Source organism: Melozone crissalis, unplaced genomic scaffold, assembly GCF_028551555.1.
Source record: "Melozone crissalis strain CALT ecotype California unplaced genomic scaffold, PUWL_Pcris_2 ptg000013l_1, whole genome shotgun sequence".
In the NCBI taxonomy this organism is placed as follows: Eukaryota; Metazoa; Chordata; class Aves; order Passeriformes; family Passerellidae; genus Melozone; species Melozone crissalis.
Window position 1 is genome coordinate 7,677,524 of NW_026535791.1, and position 16,938 is coordinate 7,694,461.

The window sequence follows — 16,938 nt, forward strand, 5'->3', positions numbered from 1 at the left end:
CATGTGTTTTGTGAAATAAAAAAATACTGTGCCAAAAATTTGACACTCTCATATGCTGTTTCAAATGGTCATTTACATACATTTTTACAAATCAAGCTTTTGAATGGATGTAATACGCTGGGTCAGGAAACATTTTTTGTTATTTTAAAATTAATAATTTTCCATTTTTCCTAGCTAAAAACTACAATTTATAGTTGGAAGTTACATTTCAAATGGCCTTTGTGTATGTGTTGATGAACAGTTTCACCACTATTGGTTTCTAATACTTACTCAGGAAGAACAAAAATTGAGTTTCTTGATACAGTAACTAAATACTGAGTGAGTCAAACTAGAACCATTTGTTTGACCTTAGTTTTTTTTTCATTCAGGTTAACAGCCACAAGGGTGAAACTGAATTATTGTTCTTCAAGGACTAAAACAAATCCAGTGTTAAAAGCTATCATGAGATGGTTTTTTTAAATGATGCTATGTTTGTTTTCAATTAATTATTAACTCCCTGACAGCTCCAACTATATGTGTATGCAACTGCTATGTAGTGTTGCTAGGTCTCCAAAATTTGAATAGAGTGAATTTGATCCCTGCTGGGGAACCTCAGGCTGTGTCCCTACTTGGGAGCTGAACGGGACCAGGGAGGAAGCGAGTGTCCCTGGGCTGGCACTTGCTCAGGTGAGCACGCAGCACCTTCCCTGAGTGGCCACCAGCCAGCCCCTGACAGGCCTGAGCATGGTTTGAGAGAAGACAGAGCCAAAGCCATCTCCAGGAGGCTGTATCTAAACAATCTGTCTTTATTTTGGGAAGGGAATGGTTAGCCACACAATGGCAGATTTGGCAGTGCTCTGTGCCCTTGGTTACAGAGAACAGCCCCTGGGCAGGTTTATTTCATTGGCAGTGTTCCTCATGCCCTGCCTCTTTGTTCTGATAGGCTTTGTCCCTGCCCACAAGTCAGTTCTGCCCTAGCACATCTGCTCCTTACCACAGATCTGCAGAGCCTTCTTTCTGCATTTGTGGGTCTTTGCTGTCATAGCCAGTCTGCTGGGATCATAGAATGGTTTGAGTTGGAAAACACCTTAAAGATCATATAGTTCCAATCCCCCTGCCATAGGCAGGGACAGCTTTCACTAGACCAGGTTGCTGACAACCTCATTCAGCCTGGTCTTGAACACTTACAGGGGTAGGGCATCCACAACTTCTCTAGAAAACCTGTTCCAGTGCCTTCCTACCCTCCATATAAAGAAATTCTTCCTAACATCTAATCTAAATCTCTCCTCTTTTTATTTAAAGCTATTGCCCCTTGTCCTACCATCATCTGCCTTTGTAAAAAGTTGCTCTCCCTGTTTTTTATATGCCTCTCTCAGTACTGGAAGCCTTCTCTTCTCCAGGCTAAACCCTCTCATCCTGTCTTCATAGGAGAGGTGCTCCTGATGCTGCCCAGGATGTGGTTTGCCATCTGGGCTCTGAGCACACACTGCTAGCTCATGTTCAGCTCTTCATGCAGGAGAACTCCACAGGGCTGCTCTCAATGAGTTCCTCTCCCAGACTGTCCTCATGTCTGGCATTGCCCCAGTGCAGGTGCAGCCCCTTGCACTTGGGCTTGCTGAACCTCATTAGGTTCTCATGGGCCCACTTCTCAAGTCCATGTCCCCCTGGATGGCATCCCATCCTTCTGTGTCATCAGCAAACTTGCTGAAGGCCTCCTCCTTGCTGAAATTCCTCCTTTCCATTTTGGACAGGAGCACTCCAGTGCTGCCCTCCAGTAATAGACATTAAACATAATGACACAGATACCAGATCCAGAATGGCACAGAGCTCAGACCAGGCAAATTTACAGTGCTGAGCTCTGCTGCTCTCCTGGTGCTGAGGTGTGAGCAGCCCCATGTGCCTGGCCTTCAGCAGGACAAACCCTGCTAGGCTGACACCTTCTGGCTTGGCACTATCCTCCCACTAACCCTCTTTAGAAGGAGACTAGCTCTGCCTCATATTGGCAGTGCCCTTGGCTGTTTGTTCTGATGGATAGTTGGTGTTCAACTCACCCTGATGAAAAAAGATGAAATTTGCTTTTGACCTTAGCCCCTCAGGCTTGTGAGGCTGGTACAGACAGAAATCTGGGGAACTGGAACACTAAACTGTGGTTCTAATTTTGGCTTATTATTAAAAAATGTGGCACTTAAATGTTGAACCATATGTAAATAAAACACTTCAGTCAAATTAACATTTATAATGTACTTAAAGTACTTTCTATTAGTGTTTGTGCTGACATTTGCACAGTCCCAAATTCAGCAAAGAGCTGCAGCATGTGCTGGTAACTAAGCATGTATGAAGTGCTTTAAAGAAGCAAACATGAACAGCTTCTTCTTTTCTGCCAATTTTGGCATGAAACTCTGCTTAAGTTCCTCCAAACAGATGGAAATATCACTGGGCCCACCCTTGGTCACGGTGTCTGATACCGTAGGCAAATGAAATACGGTTGGAAGTCTGTCAGGCTTTCCTGCCAAAGGGTCAGTACAAGGTCAGCACTTGTACTTGCAGGATTTTCACTTTTTATATAACCAACTGAATATTAAATGTTCCTCCCTTTTTCACCATGATCCAGCTGTGGAACTACAATACTGCCCTCCTGTTAGACACAAGAATACCAGGAACTATAAGCATATTAACTTGACTTCTCTGGCAGCCGTGCCCATCACCCATGATTTCAATGTGTCTGACATTTTTTATGTCATGCTGCACTTTACACTGGAAGAAACAAGTGAATATTCATAGAGCAGTATCTACTTAATCTGGGACAATACTTCATAGAAGCCAAATATCCTCCTACACCTTAAACTCCATCCATCTGTTGTAAAGTTTCTTTAAGATGGTGGAAAATCCATGAAAAGTGTTTTAACTTCCAGGGCTGGCATTTCCTCCTTCTCACTCCTAGATGAATTTATCACCTCTGTTTCTCTCTCCTCAGAGGAGCAGGCAGGAGCTTTGACCATCTATTTCATGGCTTCTGTCTTAGATATCCGTCCCTTAGAAGAGGTCTTTGACTTTATCTGAAATTCAGGAGTTTGATGTTCTATGCAGGGAAGTCACTTCCCCTGTATTCTGTTTCTGCTTTCCAGCTGCAAACTGGAGACAGTGAAGCTAACCAAAACAGAATATTTTGAGGCTGCTGCTGACATGTGCTACATGAGACCTAGCTGTCATAATTTTATTTTCAATGTCATATACGACTTAGCTGCAGAAGAAAAATCATTACTTATTTTCTGAAATAGTATATGATCATACTTCAGTAAAATAATGTTTTTGAGAACAAACTATCTCACTGTGTTTTGTTAGTTATCAAAAATTATCTAAACTCACTAATATTCATTAATTATTTCTTCTTCCTACAAATCTTTCCTTAGCAATTGGAACTCTGTCAGAGATTATATAAACTACACTTCCAGCTGCTGTTGCTTTTTCAGTCCTACTGTAAACTTATTGGACAAGTGCACGAAGTGAGTTCCATGCCAGAGGTATGTAACAAACTACAAAGTTCTATACTGAAAATTCCACTTTATTTTCATGATCTTATTTTTCCTTTCTCTGGACTTAACAACAAGGATCCCACTATTTCACACTGACTATAAATCTGCAGGCATACATAATCAACTAAATACCTTAATGTCCTGTATTTTTAATTTTGTAATGTTAACAAACCTTTTTCTTTAAATATTTTGACATGGCACACTCTCACTTTTGACCCAAACATCTTTTTGTTTTTAGATATATATATGAATCTTACTTTAAAAAAAAATCACAAGAACAGTACTGTTAGTCAAGTTTATTTTCAGCAGTTGCTTAAAATATGTAATACTTTGAAATATCTTTGAGGTGATCACTTTAAGCTGAATGATTATCATTTAACTTACTATTCCTGGTAGGGAGAAAAATGTATATATTTTAAACTATTGGGTAGAAGAAGTTGTTGTACTCTGCTTTGTAAAATAAAATTTGAAGTGATTACCTGTATTTTATAACATATTCTAGTAGTTTATATGTGGCCTGTAAACAGAAATTGTTTTATCAGATGTGCTGTCGGAGTAAAAAGAGTTTGAATATTTATTATATCTTAAGGACATGTTGTATGTTGTGAAGGCTGGCTCACATTGTGACTAGACTGTTCACTTTTAAGACAGGACAATAGGCATCTACAACTGCTAGAGCAGTATAGTAATTTTTTAAAATAAGTTGTAAAATATTTTGTGTTCCTTATAATTGATTTCTGTAAGTGTATTTCACAGTTAAGACTTTGTTAAATTGTTATAAATAATGCAGCCCATGGAACTGGGAAACAATTGTACAAAGAATAGCTATTTCACTATGACATTTGCATATTTTACTGGATCCACAAGCTATCACTTGAAGGAAATTCCAGCTTGCATTTTGGTTGGCCAAGTGTACCCCCATTTGCATCTTCACTCCTAGGCCGCTGGAGCTCATTTAAAAAAGAGAAAGTTACTTTGTTGTGCTTTGAGGTTAGGCTGACAGGTAGGCATATTCTTCCACTATGATGTGAAAAAAGTAGCAAGGGTGAAAAATAAAAGCTTGTTTAGATGTGCTCCTGCATTTTAGCAAGCCAAAACTACAGCATAATGTTAAAGGATGCACAAAGGTTAAAAAATACCCCTGTAGTTTGCTTTTTCTCTATATTGTACAGAGATCAAGAAATGTCCTTGTATTAAATTGGAGTCCTTTTCATAATGTGTACATCCAATGTAGTAGTAAGGACAAACTTGAAGTACCTACTCCATGTGGGGCTTATGGAGAACGAAAATACCCATCTCTCCTTTTTCTCCTTGGAACAGCTGTTAAATATGTCAAGAGAACTGAGTGAGCTGAAGAAAAATCTGAAGGATGCTACTGCTGCAATTGCAGCTGAGCCTCTGACAACAGAATCTGAGCCCACATTCAACTCTACTGAAGCAGCTATTCAGTCCATGCTGGAGTGTTTGAAAAACAATGAACTTGTTAAAGCCGTCAGACAAATAAGAGAATGCAGGCAAGTTTTGCTACATGGTTCATGTTAGACTTTCATGTTTTTAGAAAAGTATGCATCCATTATCTTCCTAACGAAATGAAATGCCCAGGATCAGCATCGTTAATTACTGTTTCAACAAGGAACACGGGGCATTGATACTGGCTTTTGGAGAGGTGTGCCACAAGTAACTATCAAACAAATGCTTGCAATAATTAAGATGTTTAATTACATTCTGTAGATAAAAGTCCTGTGAGGCTCTTAAGAATCTGTATTGAGTTAATTCCTTACAGGTGCATGTCATTGGTATGAGCTAACATTCAGCTCAGTTTCACTTACATCTATTTGAATGAGTTTTCTTAACCATTTTTTTAGATAATGGAAATTGCATTTTTATGTGTACTCAGTGCCTGATACCAGAATACAAGTAACATATGAGTGGTGTAAAACAGTGAGTTGCTTTAGGTTTATAAGCACGTGCAAGTTCATTCTTCTTTTAGAGATCTCTGTCACATAGCTCCTCTCTCTGCTAATAAACCCATAATGAAATGCCTGCTCTTTTCCTGTTTCATTGCAGGATTTTGTGGCCCAATGATATCTTTGGAAGCACCTCTGATGATGAAGTCCAGACACTACTGAATATTTACTTCCGCCACCAAACCCTGGGTCAGACGGGCACCTATGCACTGGTGGGCTCCAACCAGAGCCTGACTGAAATCTGCACCAAGTTAATGGAGCTGAACATCGAGATCCGCGACATGATCCGCAGGGCTCAGAGCTACCGGGTCATCAATACTTTTCTTCCAGACTCCAGCGTTTCTGGCACAAGTCTCTGACAGGACCCTTGGGCCCCCTTTCAAGTTGGGAGTGCTGTCCTGTGGGAGTGAGGTGGCTCGATGTCTTCTCAGCCTTACAAAGGTTTGGTCAAACTGTACTCACTCTTGTTACATTTAGGATTTCCTCTAAAAAGCGATGGGCTGAACTTCAAACACATAGCAATACTGTAAGGACAGAGGTAGCATAGAGCACCTGGGACAACATCCTTTGTTCTGTGTTGCACAGAAACCAGTTAGCATTTCACTGAGCAACTGCAACTCACTACTGAAGAAGTGACTTCCATTGCATACCAAAGCCTACTACACTGAACAATACTTCCTTTATAGCAAATTAATTTTTGGTTGGCAAAAGTGCAATGTTTCCTTCACAAAATAGTATTTTTTGTTAAAAAACAAACCTTGTACATTTTTTCCTTTTTTTTTTTTTCTTATTTAGTTGAGTGAAAGATGGGCAGAATGAAGCTGGCCACGGAATCTCACAAACTTGTTGGTCAAAAGCTGAGAGCCTGTGTATATGAAACAAACTGTAAACAGACTATAATTTAATGTACACTGTAATTTGAATATGATTACTGTATCTTAAAACAATGAGCTGCTATGAAGTACATTTCCTAATGTTACTAGGCTACTGTCTCTGAAGGTACTGGATCATATTGTAGAGGTCTGTTCTTAGGCCCCCCCCAAGGATCATGAAAGGTCTTGATAGACTTTCTTTTTTTTGTTTTATTAAGGACCTTGGCTGCTTTTTACTAGAGGTTTGCTTTTATGAATATATTTATACTATTAAAGGATGGTTGACCTAATTTAACTTGCCATTTTGTAGGAGAAAGTCCCATCACAGAGTCAAATCTTTTGAACTGTTAAGCATGCATATTTTTATTTAATATAAATTTTGAGTATAAAAAGTAAAAATATTAACGTGAAATGCAAGTTCTCATGTTAAGTTTCTTCAAAGAGAGGTCTTATTTTATTTGTAATGTATATATACAAAGTCATGACTATATGGGTTTTTTCCTCACATTTAACTGCTGTCCAGTGTTAAATGTATGCATGTAAATCTGTTGCACATCGGAGACACTTTTATTCTGACAACTGTGTAACTTATTCACACTGTAAATACACTTAACTGTTTTTGTGAAGTAACTTTGAAATTTGGATCAGTACATCCATTTAACTAAAGTATAAAAGTCGCATATAATCACAACACAGTACGTGCTTGTTGTGAAAATTGTGTTCTTGTCTGATTCAGTACTGTTGTACATGGTATCCATGATCAGTAGCCCCCCAAAAGAGACCCAGCTCCTGGTTTATGCTGAAACCATTCATAGAAAAGAGTGAGAAATGTAACTACAGCCTGACAAAAAATCCTCACAACTCAGCATGGAAGACTACTACAGCAAAAATAGTTTCATTGGTCTTCTGCTGACTATGAAAGCCTCTGAACTTCCTTCTACCCTAAAGAGTGCTTTTTACACTGGCACAGATACTGCCATCAAAAGGTTTTTTTCCCCCTCCTCATTTTGAGCATGGGCAGCTTACACCCTTTCCCCACCTACTTTACAGCCATAGTCCTGTTCTGGCAGATAGTGTTTGATTACCAAGCAGCTGTGGTTTTTATATATACATTTGACAGAGGCAGGGGGAAGACACATTTGCATTTACACCAGACTTTATGCTCCAGAACATTTGCATCTTCCACCCTAGTTCAGTTTGAGTGACTGAAGGAAAAACTTGCTATTGTAGCCTGAATCTTAGCATTCCCTGAAGACTTCAAAACAAAGTCTACTATCTTTAGGAAATCAAATGTGTTGCTTCCTTACAGATATACTTTCCTCTTTCAACCAAGGAGGCTGATATCAAACTAGTGCAAACTTTTTGAACTTTATTTACAGCACATATTCAGTGAAATTACATACTTTAAGTTATTATATTTTACAATAATACTGAAGTCTTCATCCATTATCCAATGCCAGGTCAAAAGCCTTAAGTCAAAACATTAGCAAAGACAAAGTGCAAAGCACAAAACAGAAGAGGGCACTTGGATCAGACAACGTATTTGAAGCTGTAAGTGCTATCACAGGACAGCCTTTTGCCTCTGCAGCGGCCACAGAGCTCTTGGCGATGAGGTCTCTTGAGATCAATATGTCTCTTCCTCTGAGGGCAAGAGCAACGAGTCTTGGAACAGATCTTAAGAAACAAAGACATGTTAGCAGTAGTAGATCAGAGAGGATGCACTTCATGTTAGTCTAACATTTGGTTTTCCTTAATAACAGCAACGCATTGGGGCTGATATACTTAAGAACTTAAAAACTCTTGTAAAAACCCTGTGGATTTAAGGTGTAAAAGCTTTCTCACTTAGAAACACCATAAATGTAGCAAGCCATAATGCTATATGAAAACTGTTTGGATAAGCCATCCATGAGAGGAGGGGGGTCTACCCCAATACCCATTTCCTAAATAACATTTCCTAGAAATTTGATGAAGTCAAGTTTTCTTCCAGATAAAGTCAATATCAAACTCAATAGAATTAGTGTATATAACATCTGACAGTCTTAATGGAGTACAGTTAACTTACCTGGCACTGGATTGTTTCCACTCGATAGGGATTGAAGCCTTTTTGGCATTTGCGACAGAGCTGCTTGAAGTACACCTGAAAAAATGCAAGTTCTGTTAGTAGAGAGACTTATTCAAGGTGTTGTATACAGGTACCCAAGTTTGTGCCAAAACATCTGATTTGTCAGAGATTTTATGCCATTCTTACAATCTCAGGAGAAAAGAGATTAACTACCTTGTTGCTTCCAGAAATGCACCACACGTAAGCACTCTCCCATCTGATCTTGCAGTCTTTGCAGTGGAAATAGCCATACTTCTGCTCCAAGAACTGCAGAGACAGAGTTCACTGAGCATCTTCCAGCAGCCCAAGAGCACCCAGCCCAGCTCCCTCAATACTACTCCCCAAGGATGGTGAGACACTGAAAAATACTGTCCAGGAAGCCATATGGGAAATATTTGAAGCTGTACTGAATGGGGCTCTGAGCAACAGGGTCTAGTGGGTGGCATCCCTGCCCATGGAAGGGAGGTTGCAACTGGATGACCTTAAAGCTCCCTTCCAACCCAAACCACTCTGCTATGCTTTGATCTACACGTGTGGGTTTTCACAGGCGGGGGGCTCTTCTGCTCTAGGTGAGGCAGAGCCAGCCCGGGGCAGGACAGGGCCCAACGCGCTGCTCATGAGGGGATTTCTGGCCTCCCTGCTCGAGGTTCGCCCCCCGCTCCACCCCGGCGCACCTGGAAGGCAGCCCTCTGCCTGGGAGCCGCGGTCTCCTCCCGCCGCGTCCCCACCGGCTCCTGGCGCGGCGGCAGCGCGGCCCCCGCCGGGCCCTCCTGCTGCTTCTCGCCGCTGTCCGCCGTCGGGGTCTCCTTTGCCGGCGCTGCCTTCTCCGGGAGCGGCGCGGCGTCGGGCGGCGCGAAGAGGCGGCGGTCGGGCGCGGGTGAGTAGAGGGCGAGGCGGCCCGGGGCGCGCAGGCCGGCGGGGCTGAAGGCGCGGGCGGGCGGCAGCGTGCGCGGCCCCAGCGAGCACTGCACGGCCACGTCGGCCCGCAGGCTCACCTGCACCGCCGCCTCCTTCGTGCTGGCCCGGCGCGGCCGCGGCGCCAGCGCGGGGCTCACCTGCGACAGCAGCGCCTGGAGCTGCGCCCGCCGGTAGCTGTCCAGGTAGTCGGAGGGCAGCGGCGAGAAGGGGACCCCGAGGAAGGGGCTGATGCTGCCGCTCTTGCTCTGCTTCCAGCTGGGCTGCTTGGCCGCAGTGTCCCAGCCGCGGCCGGGCGCGGGACTGCTCCTCAGGTTCTGGTAGGGGCCGATGGGAGAACGGACGAAGCTGTCCATGGTTATCGCCGCTGAGGGGTTAGCCCTACCTGCGTCCCTGCCCTGCTTTTATCTGACCTGGGGAGCTGACGGTTGCTAATTGATGGGGAAAGTGGCGGCAGCTGAGGGAGGGAGGGGGGCTGATGGCCAGGGAAGGCCGGCCTGCCTGTCTTCCTTCTCTGCCAGACTCTAATGATGGAGAGATGTCATTCAGCCACAGCTGGGAAAACCACGGCCTGCATAGCGAGGAGAAGCCCGCTTGCTCACAGTTCCTTCTGCTCATGGTCTTAAAAGAAGGAAAAAAAAAAGGAGTTTGGGGAACTAACAAAGTCCTGATAAACTGGGTGTTCCCCGGAGAGCTGAGCAAAGAATTCAGGCAATTACATCTCTGAAAAGAAGTTTTTACCCATATTAAAAGGTCAGAGCATCCCCATTCTTCCATTACTTGGGGATTATCTACCTGGAACTTTTTCTATCAACTGAACCGCTTTAGGAAAAGATGGAATATACTCCTGTATACAAACTGAAGTAAGGGAAAGCAGTGGCCTAATATCTGTATATGAAATAAGTGTTAATAATACAAGCAAGTAATAAAAGCATGTGCATATTAGTCTAATCTTCTTCCTTCTTCCATAGTTACATCTCTTTAGTTCAATTTTAAGGCAATACAGTTAGAATAACGTAATTAAATCATTACTGTGTATGTAACCCTTAAATCCCTGAAACTGCAGTGATGTGAAATCCTTTCTTTGTATGACTCCTTACCATCTTTATAAATGTGTTGCTTTATAAAATTCACTGGGCCATCAAGAGAGACACTAGAGAAGACCTGATAGGGATGATGTCTTTAAACCTTCACAGTGTATGACACTTTCAAGGGTCTGAGATAAATGAGTAAGAAACAGCATTTTTACAGGGCACAAAGAGATTAAGGTTCAGGAAACACATTCATCATAATTAAAAGAAAAATGTCTCAAGACTCCACATGTTGCTTGGGTTTTCAAAGCACTGTCGGTATCAAAGCAAAAATAGGGTATTGATATAGCCAAGTTAAAACTTAATGATTGCAGTGTAGCTGCAAAAAAAGGAAGTTTTTAAGGTGCTTTAGGAATGGGGATGGAAATCAAGTTGGAAACTACATGCCATCATTTAAATCAGCAGTTTGAGTTCCTCTAAAATGCTTTGGGAAGAAAGTTACTGCAGCTTCCCAGAACACTGCAGGGTTAGAAGTTAAAGTTCCTTCAAAGGACAAGGTATATGGAAAATTATTGTAGGACAAGAAACTGATGAAAGTGGCAGATGACTAAGCAGGTGATGTGATAAAACTGCAACATAAGGACTGCTGTGGAGAGCTAGCAAGAAACCCCTTTATGGCACAGGAATAGATGAACATCCCACTAAAATGAAGATTGTAAACTCAAAGTTGGTGGTGGAGAGAGTGTTCCACACATCCTGGAAGTTGTTCCATCGCCAAAGCCAAGAATTTAATGAAGAGACAAAGCGGGAATGGACATGTATATGGAGGATAGTAACATTCTCTTTATTGGAATGTCCACAACCATTTCATGTGTCAAGGCCTACAGAACCACCTGAGAAGCAGAGTCTGGGGCTTGCACAGTTCACTTGCCCACGGCGCTGCCGCTGGGAGCCTTCCAGGGCCTTTTCCCGAGGGGTGGGTGTTGGCTGCTGTTGCCCAGCAACGCGGGCCATGCCAGCCGTGGATGCGGTACCTCCTCCCCTCGCCCCTACACGCCACGCTGCTGGCGGCCATCCCGCCTCAGGGCACGCACCCCTTCTGCTCTGTGCGGAGCCAGCCACGGCGGGACAGCCCTTACGGCGGGCACCGCGTGTCGCCGGCCGCAATGCCGGGCCCCGAGCGGCGCAGGCCGAGGCGGGGCCGCTCCGCCGCCTCCTTGCCGGGAGGTGGCAGCGGCGGAGGGCGGGAGCGGCGGATGCTCCCGCTGCGCAGGCGCGGGGCTGCGTTGGCGCCAAGCTTCGAACGGGGCGGCCGGGCTGGGGGTCTGCGCTGCCCCCTCATCCCCCGCCGCCTGCCCTGCCCGCCCTGCCCGCCCCGCTCCCCTGCGTGAGGCGATGCTGCGGCCGCCGCCCCGCCCGAGGCGCCGCCGGCAGGTAACGGCCCCGCGTGTGCCTCGGCCCTGCCCCGGGACTACGCTGTGTTTTGGGGGTGTCACTGCCGCCCCTCGCGCCTCCCTCCCTCTCCTCACAGCCCGCGGGGGTCCGCAGTCACCGGGTGTGGCTCGGTGAGGGGAAGGGGGGGGTTGGGCCCGTCCCCGGTGACCCCGCGGTGACCCGGCGGGGCTGCACAGGCCGCGCTCCGTGCGCGGTCATTGCCCGGGAGGAGCTTCCCCTCACGGAGAGCAGCGCGGGCTGGTCAAACCGCACTTTTTAAAATGTACTTCTGAGGCAGTGTTAAGTTCCGCGGTGTTCTGTCTTAATGCAGCCCGTACTCTCTTCTAAAGCGCCCGTTTTCCACGGTTTTGGTAAGGCAGCGTGTGTAACACGGCCGTCATGTGGGAAACGGGGTTTACTGTGGAAGGCATAGATGTGTTAGACGGTGAAGTCTCACTATGGGCTTATTATACATGTTTTTTAAATGGAACTGTGAAGCTGGCAGCGTCTGCTCTACCTGAAAGCAACTTTGAATCAAATTCTTGACATGTAAGTTGTAATGGTTGTAGGAGTATATATGTGATAGTACATATTCCATCCTAATATAGTGTAGTGAGTGTGGGGTTTTGATTTGTGTTTAAAATACCTCAGAAATGTTCTGCCTATTCCATCGTGTCGTGTGTTTGCTGAGTGTTTTCATTATTTCTGGTATAATTCCCTGTGCTCTTGTCTGTTGTTTTCCCACTATATTCATCACTGTGGTGTGTGAATGCTCACATCACAGTCAAAGCAAAACAAGCTGGTCTGTGGCACACCACAAAATGCAGGAAAGTCAGCCTAAGGTGTTCAAACAGCAGTGTATGAAAGTGTTTTATTTCTTCTCAGGCTTTTCAACTGTTCCGGTAATTTAATGGATAAGAAAATGGCTTGCAAACCGGTGGAAAGACTAACTTTCTTTGAAATATTTAAGGCACACTGCAGTGAATCAGGTACAGCTTATCTAAAGTAATTCTTATTAAGATTTCTTTCTGGACACCAATATTTCATACATATTTGCTGTATGTTTCACAGGAAAGCTTTATGCAAGTTGTTAGCTGCTGTTCTTGCCCCAAACCTATTTCCTAGATATCTTCAAATTTTTGTTTGTAGTTTTTTTTCATGATATATGCTTATATAGTTACTTTTTGTACTTGCTTTTTCAGAGTTGTCACCTCTACACATACCCACATGTAGACCAGGCTTAGTGTTTTGCAGGAGACACCTGTGGTAGTTAGTGATTTTAAAAGGAACCTGTTTAGCTTGCCACTCTGAGCAAAATGAGAAACTAAAAGCCAGAGTATACTTGTGATTTTAAACAAACTGGATATTTTTCTGGTCCTTTGGTTATTTTGTTAATGATCTAAGAATTTGGGCAGAAATCTCGTTATATTTTGTGGTTATCAGAGACCAAAACCATCTAGAAACAAGCCTACCAAGAGTATGGCAGTGGAAGGAGCAGTGTGTTTGGCTGTTAGCATTTAAATGCCTGGTATGTTTTCACATCCTCCATGGAGGAACCTTTTTCCTTTTCATGTGGTTTTGTGAATGTTTTCCTTCATAGATTTAGGGCCCATCAGTCTTAATTGGTTTGAAGAACTCAGCGCAGAAGCACCCCCATATGAGCCCAGATCCTTTGGAGAGCTTGATGGGCCCTCTGGCTGGCTTGATCAAACAGCTTTTAAAACCCCAAGGACAAAACCCTCTACATACAGTCAGCTGGCATCAACCCCACTGCTCTTTAAAGAACAAAATGCAATATTGCCACCTTCTTCTCCTGAGAAAGAGCCAGATCAGAAAAAAGTAGGAGCAAGTGAGTAACTTTTTTTTTAACCTTCTGTTGCAGCTGATGATCATTAATGTAAGAGATAATGCTACTGCAGGAACTGTGGGACTAAAAAGCTTATTTTAGTAGTCTTCTGAAGATCATCTGTAAAAATGCAGAATTAATATTAATGGTGGATTCAGGTTGTGATAAACTGGTAATATATAAGCAAAATTCCCTGTATAAGTGATACTGTTGTGGTCCAAACATTCTAAGAACTGTTAATAGGAGGGGATATGAACTCAGTATAACCTGTTGACTGCAAATCAAAGTGAATTTTTTTAGCAGTCTAATTTTTTTATGCAGAAGTTTTGAAGCTTTTAAAGGGAAAGGTTCATTTGAAGCTTTCCTTATCATTCTTATCATGATGAAGTGTGAGGCAATCTGTAGGGCACTCCTTAACCTTTCTTGGAAGGTTTCAGCAGCACCATCTCTTTGAGTTACTAAGATTGTAAATTATAGAAAAATGCATTTCTCCAAATGCATTTTTCCATTTGGAGAAAAAAGGAATTTTGTGAGGTACTTCTCATATATTATTTCCAAATCCCAAGTACATCATGGAAGTTCACGACAGTGTGCTCCTTTCTGATGTACCCACCCTCCTTGCACAGCAAGAACCTTTTCTATAGAGAACATATGCAACCTTGTCTGTAAGAATCTCTTCTTTGGAAGAGTATTTAACCCCATTCCTGGAGTATGTGATTGGTACATCTGCTGTGCCTGTGTCCTTCTGATAAGCTTTTCTGACCAGGTTACAGACAAACACAAGACTCCCTTTTATTACCAGAATTGTTCTTAGATCCTGTGCAAACTCTGTGAAGGGTTAGAGCTATGCTGCAGTTCAAGTATACTTTATAACACTGCTTCCATGGAATATTGTAACTCTCTTTGTTTCTGCTCAACTGCTGCTGAGAACACGTTTCTTCTAAATGTGTAGCTATTTGTATTGTACAGTGTAAAGTCCCTAGGTAATTCTTGATTTCAGGAATTTCATTTGGCAGTTTCATAAATGGCAAAGGAAGGAATCTTACCATTGTTTATTTCAAAATGGTCCATTTTGGTCTGCAGATGTTCAAAGTTAACATGTGACTACCTGAAATATTCTGTTTTCTTGGTTAGAGCCCAGTGGCTCTTGTGAAAACAGGAGCCTGGATGGGAGCTGATGGATTTCATCCCTTGGTAGGGTACTGGGATGCACCTGTGCTGTGCATATGAACTCAGGAACTCAGAAGCAGAGAGAAATGCACACACTAAAGTGTAATTTCTGATCCTAAGGTTGTTTGGAAACTTCAGAGTAGAAATTCCTGTTAGTAGTTGATTGTCCGTGTAAGGGTCTCACTGTTCATAGGATTCTGCTGCTTTAGTGGGAACACTGTCTTTTGCCTGGAGATGCTTTGCAAATAAATGGATGCTGCTGACAGTGGCAGTGACTCCAACAACAGTTCTGGAAATAATTTTTGCTTTTTGCTGCTTATTTGAATCAATAAGTGTATGACTTAGTAAATTTGAGGGGAAGCTGCACAAACCTGTGCTTGCACATGTATTTTTGCTAAGAATAACTTGTGCAATGACAAGAAAGGCACAGTGCTGTACATTAAAACTGAAATGGAATGGAATGTATGACTTGATTAACACCAAGTCAATAAAGTGACATGAGGGGTGTTCTTGGCTGTGCATTTGAAAAATGTGTAGCATTGGCTGGATATAAAATTTGACCATATTTAAAATACTAGAATAGAAATTAGGATTAGGTTGTGGTTTTTTGTTTTGTTTTGTGGGTTTTGTTGTTGTTTTGATTGGGTTTTGTTTTGGTTTGTTGAAAGCTTAGCTTTAAACTTCAAAATTTAAACTGTTACCTGGAGTTCTGCAAAGTTGTGCTGATTATTGTATTCTATGTTGTAGATAGAGAGAATTTGATGAGCCCAAATAACACAAGAAGAAAAACAGACCAAGAAAATGAAATGCTTACTTCACCTCCTGGTACCTTCCACAACTGCCTCACTGCTAGGTATGCTAAATATGTCAACACAAATAGAAAATAATCTGGGCCTTAAGCAAAAAGCAACACTTAACCCACCAGATTGTTGAACTTTAGAAGCAGTGAATAATCTTGTATGTCTGATATGTTTATGATACTTGTAGGTTGCTAAGTGAGTTGAAAATAAAACACTGGCTAAATTCAAAGATGTCTTTGCTTTCAGGTGATCGTTCTTTCTATTTTTCTACTCTTTCACAGCTGGAATACAAAAATTTTTAACATTATTTCAGCTTTCCAAGTCCAAACATCCAAAGTAAGAGTAGTAGTGATGTATCATGGGCTTCTCAAGTAGTAAAGCTGTTTGTAATATTTACTGAGATTTTTTTAATAATAGCCTTGATTTTTACAGACTTAATGTCTGTATTTCAGATAAATTTTATCAAAGTATTTGTGTTGATTATAAGAAGAGTTAAACTTACTAATTCATTGCAGTCAGTAAAGCCAATTTCCCTAGTTTCATACAGCCTATTATAAAATGCATGGTTACATTGGAATTTATTACTTGAAAGTCAAATCATCACTGAAAATTAAATTATTTCCTGAAAGAAATATTTTACAGTTTATACTAGACTTATGGTAACGTTTAAAATATTGATTGATGGTTAGGAGGAATCTGTGTTTTATCTAGTCAGGGAAGTAACCATGGTGAAAGAAAAGAAATAATGGAGATGGTAATATATGTAATGTTTGAAATGTTCAATTATTTTAAGAAACTGAGACATGAAATTAATATTATGGCTTTAATTTTCTTTTGCAGTCCAACTATTTTAAGGAATACTTACAGAACACCTCAGAAAAATAATGTCCCTGGTTTGTATCTTCACTTTTTGGTTCTACAAAATATTTTACATCTCTAGATAAAAATCCATATTTTTTAGTTACTGTTTAATGTCCTTTTTACATCATGTTTTGCAGGTCCATATGGAAGCTTGTTTTGCACACCAAAACTTTTGGAGGTACAGATTTTTTTCATGCATTTTATTTCCTTTTCCTGAGTTGTACATTTAGAATTTGGCATAGAAATCATATATATGATTGTTAAATGTATTTCTAGGTCAGAACTCCAAAATGCATTTCTGAAAGTCTGGGAGCAGAAGTGGATCCAGATATGTCCTGGTCGAGTTCTTTAGCCACACCTCCTACCCTTGGTGAAACTGTGATAATAGGTATTTCTTAAAATGAGCAATTGCTAATGCTAAGGGTTTAA

The 16,938-nt window shown here is 42.1% G+C and overlaps 3 protein-coding genes across 9 annotated transcripts in view; 2 read left to right on the forward strand and 1 right to left on the reverse strand.

The window, feature by feature from the left end:
- FRY (FRY microtubule binding protein) overlaps positions 1-6,669 on the forward strand; it is a 225,272-nt gene extending 218,603 nt beyond the window's left edge. For all 7 annotated transcript variants that reach the window (XM_054272258.1, XM_054272257.1, XM_054272262.1 and 4 more), the window contains 3 exons: positions 3,390-3,500; positions 4,833-5,026; positions 5,580-6,669. In XM_054272258.1, coding sequence (XP_054128233.1) covers positions 3,390-3,500; positions 4,833-5,026; positions 5,580-5,838 — 564 coding nt within the window. In that variant the 3' untranslated portion in view covers positions 5,839-6,669. The remainder of the gene's footprint in view (positions 1-3,389; positions 3,501-4,832; positions 5,027-5,579) is intronic.
- A 1,212-nt stretch (positions 6,670-7,881) lies between these two features.
- On the reverse strand, positions 7,882-9,723 carry ZAR1L (zygote arrest 1 like). The gene is made up of 4 exons (XM_054272103.1): positions 9,127-9,723; positions 8,627-8,719; positions 8,414-8,488; positions 7,882-8,025 (listed from the first exon to the last, which is right to left on the reverse strand). The coding sequence occupies exons 1-4, from the start codon at positions 9,721-9,723 to the stop codon at positions 7,882-7,884; spliced, it is 909 nt and encodes a 302-aa protein (XP_054128078.1).
- A 3,004-nt stretch (positions 9,724-12,727) lies between these two features.
- The window catches only part of BRCA2 (BRCA2 DNA repair associated), a 32,980-nt gene continuing 28,769 nt past the window's right edge, over positions 12,728-16,938 (forward strand). Inside the window, exons 1-6 of the mRNA XM_054272035.1 lie at positions 12,728-12,821; positions 13,433-13,681; positions 15,596-15,701; positions 16,489-16,541; positions 16,647-16,687; positions 16,786-16,897. Of these exons, the coding sequence (XP_054128010.1) occupies positions 12,743-12,821; positions 13,433-13,681; positions 15,596-15,701; positions 16,489-16,541; positions 16,647-16,687; positions 16,786-16,897 (640 nt within the window). The 5' untranslated portion in view covers positions 12,728-12,742. The remainder of the gene's footprint in view (positions 12,822-13,432; positions 13,682-15,595; positions 15,702-16,488; positions 16,542-16,646; positions 16,688-16,785; positions 16,898-16,938) is intronic.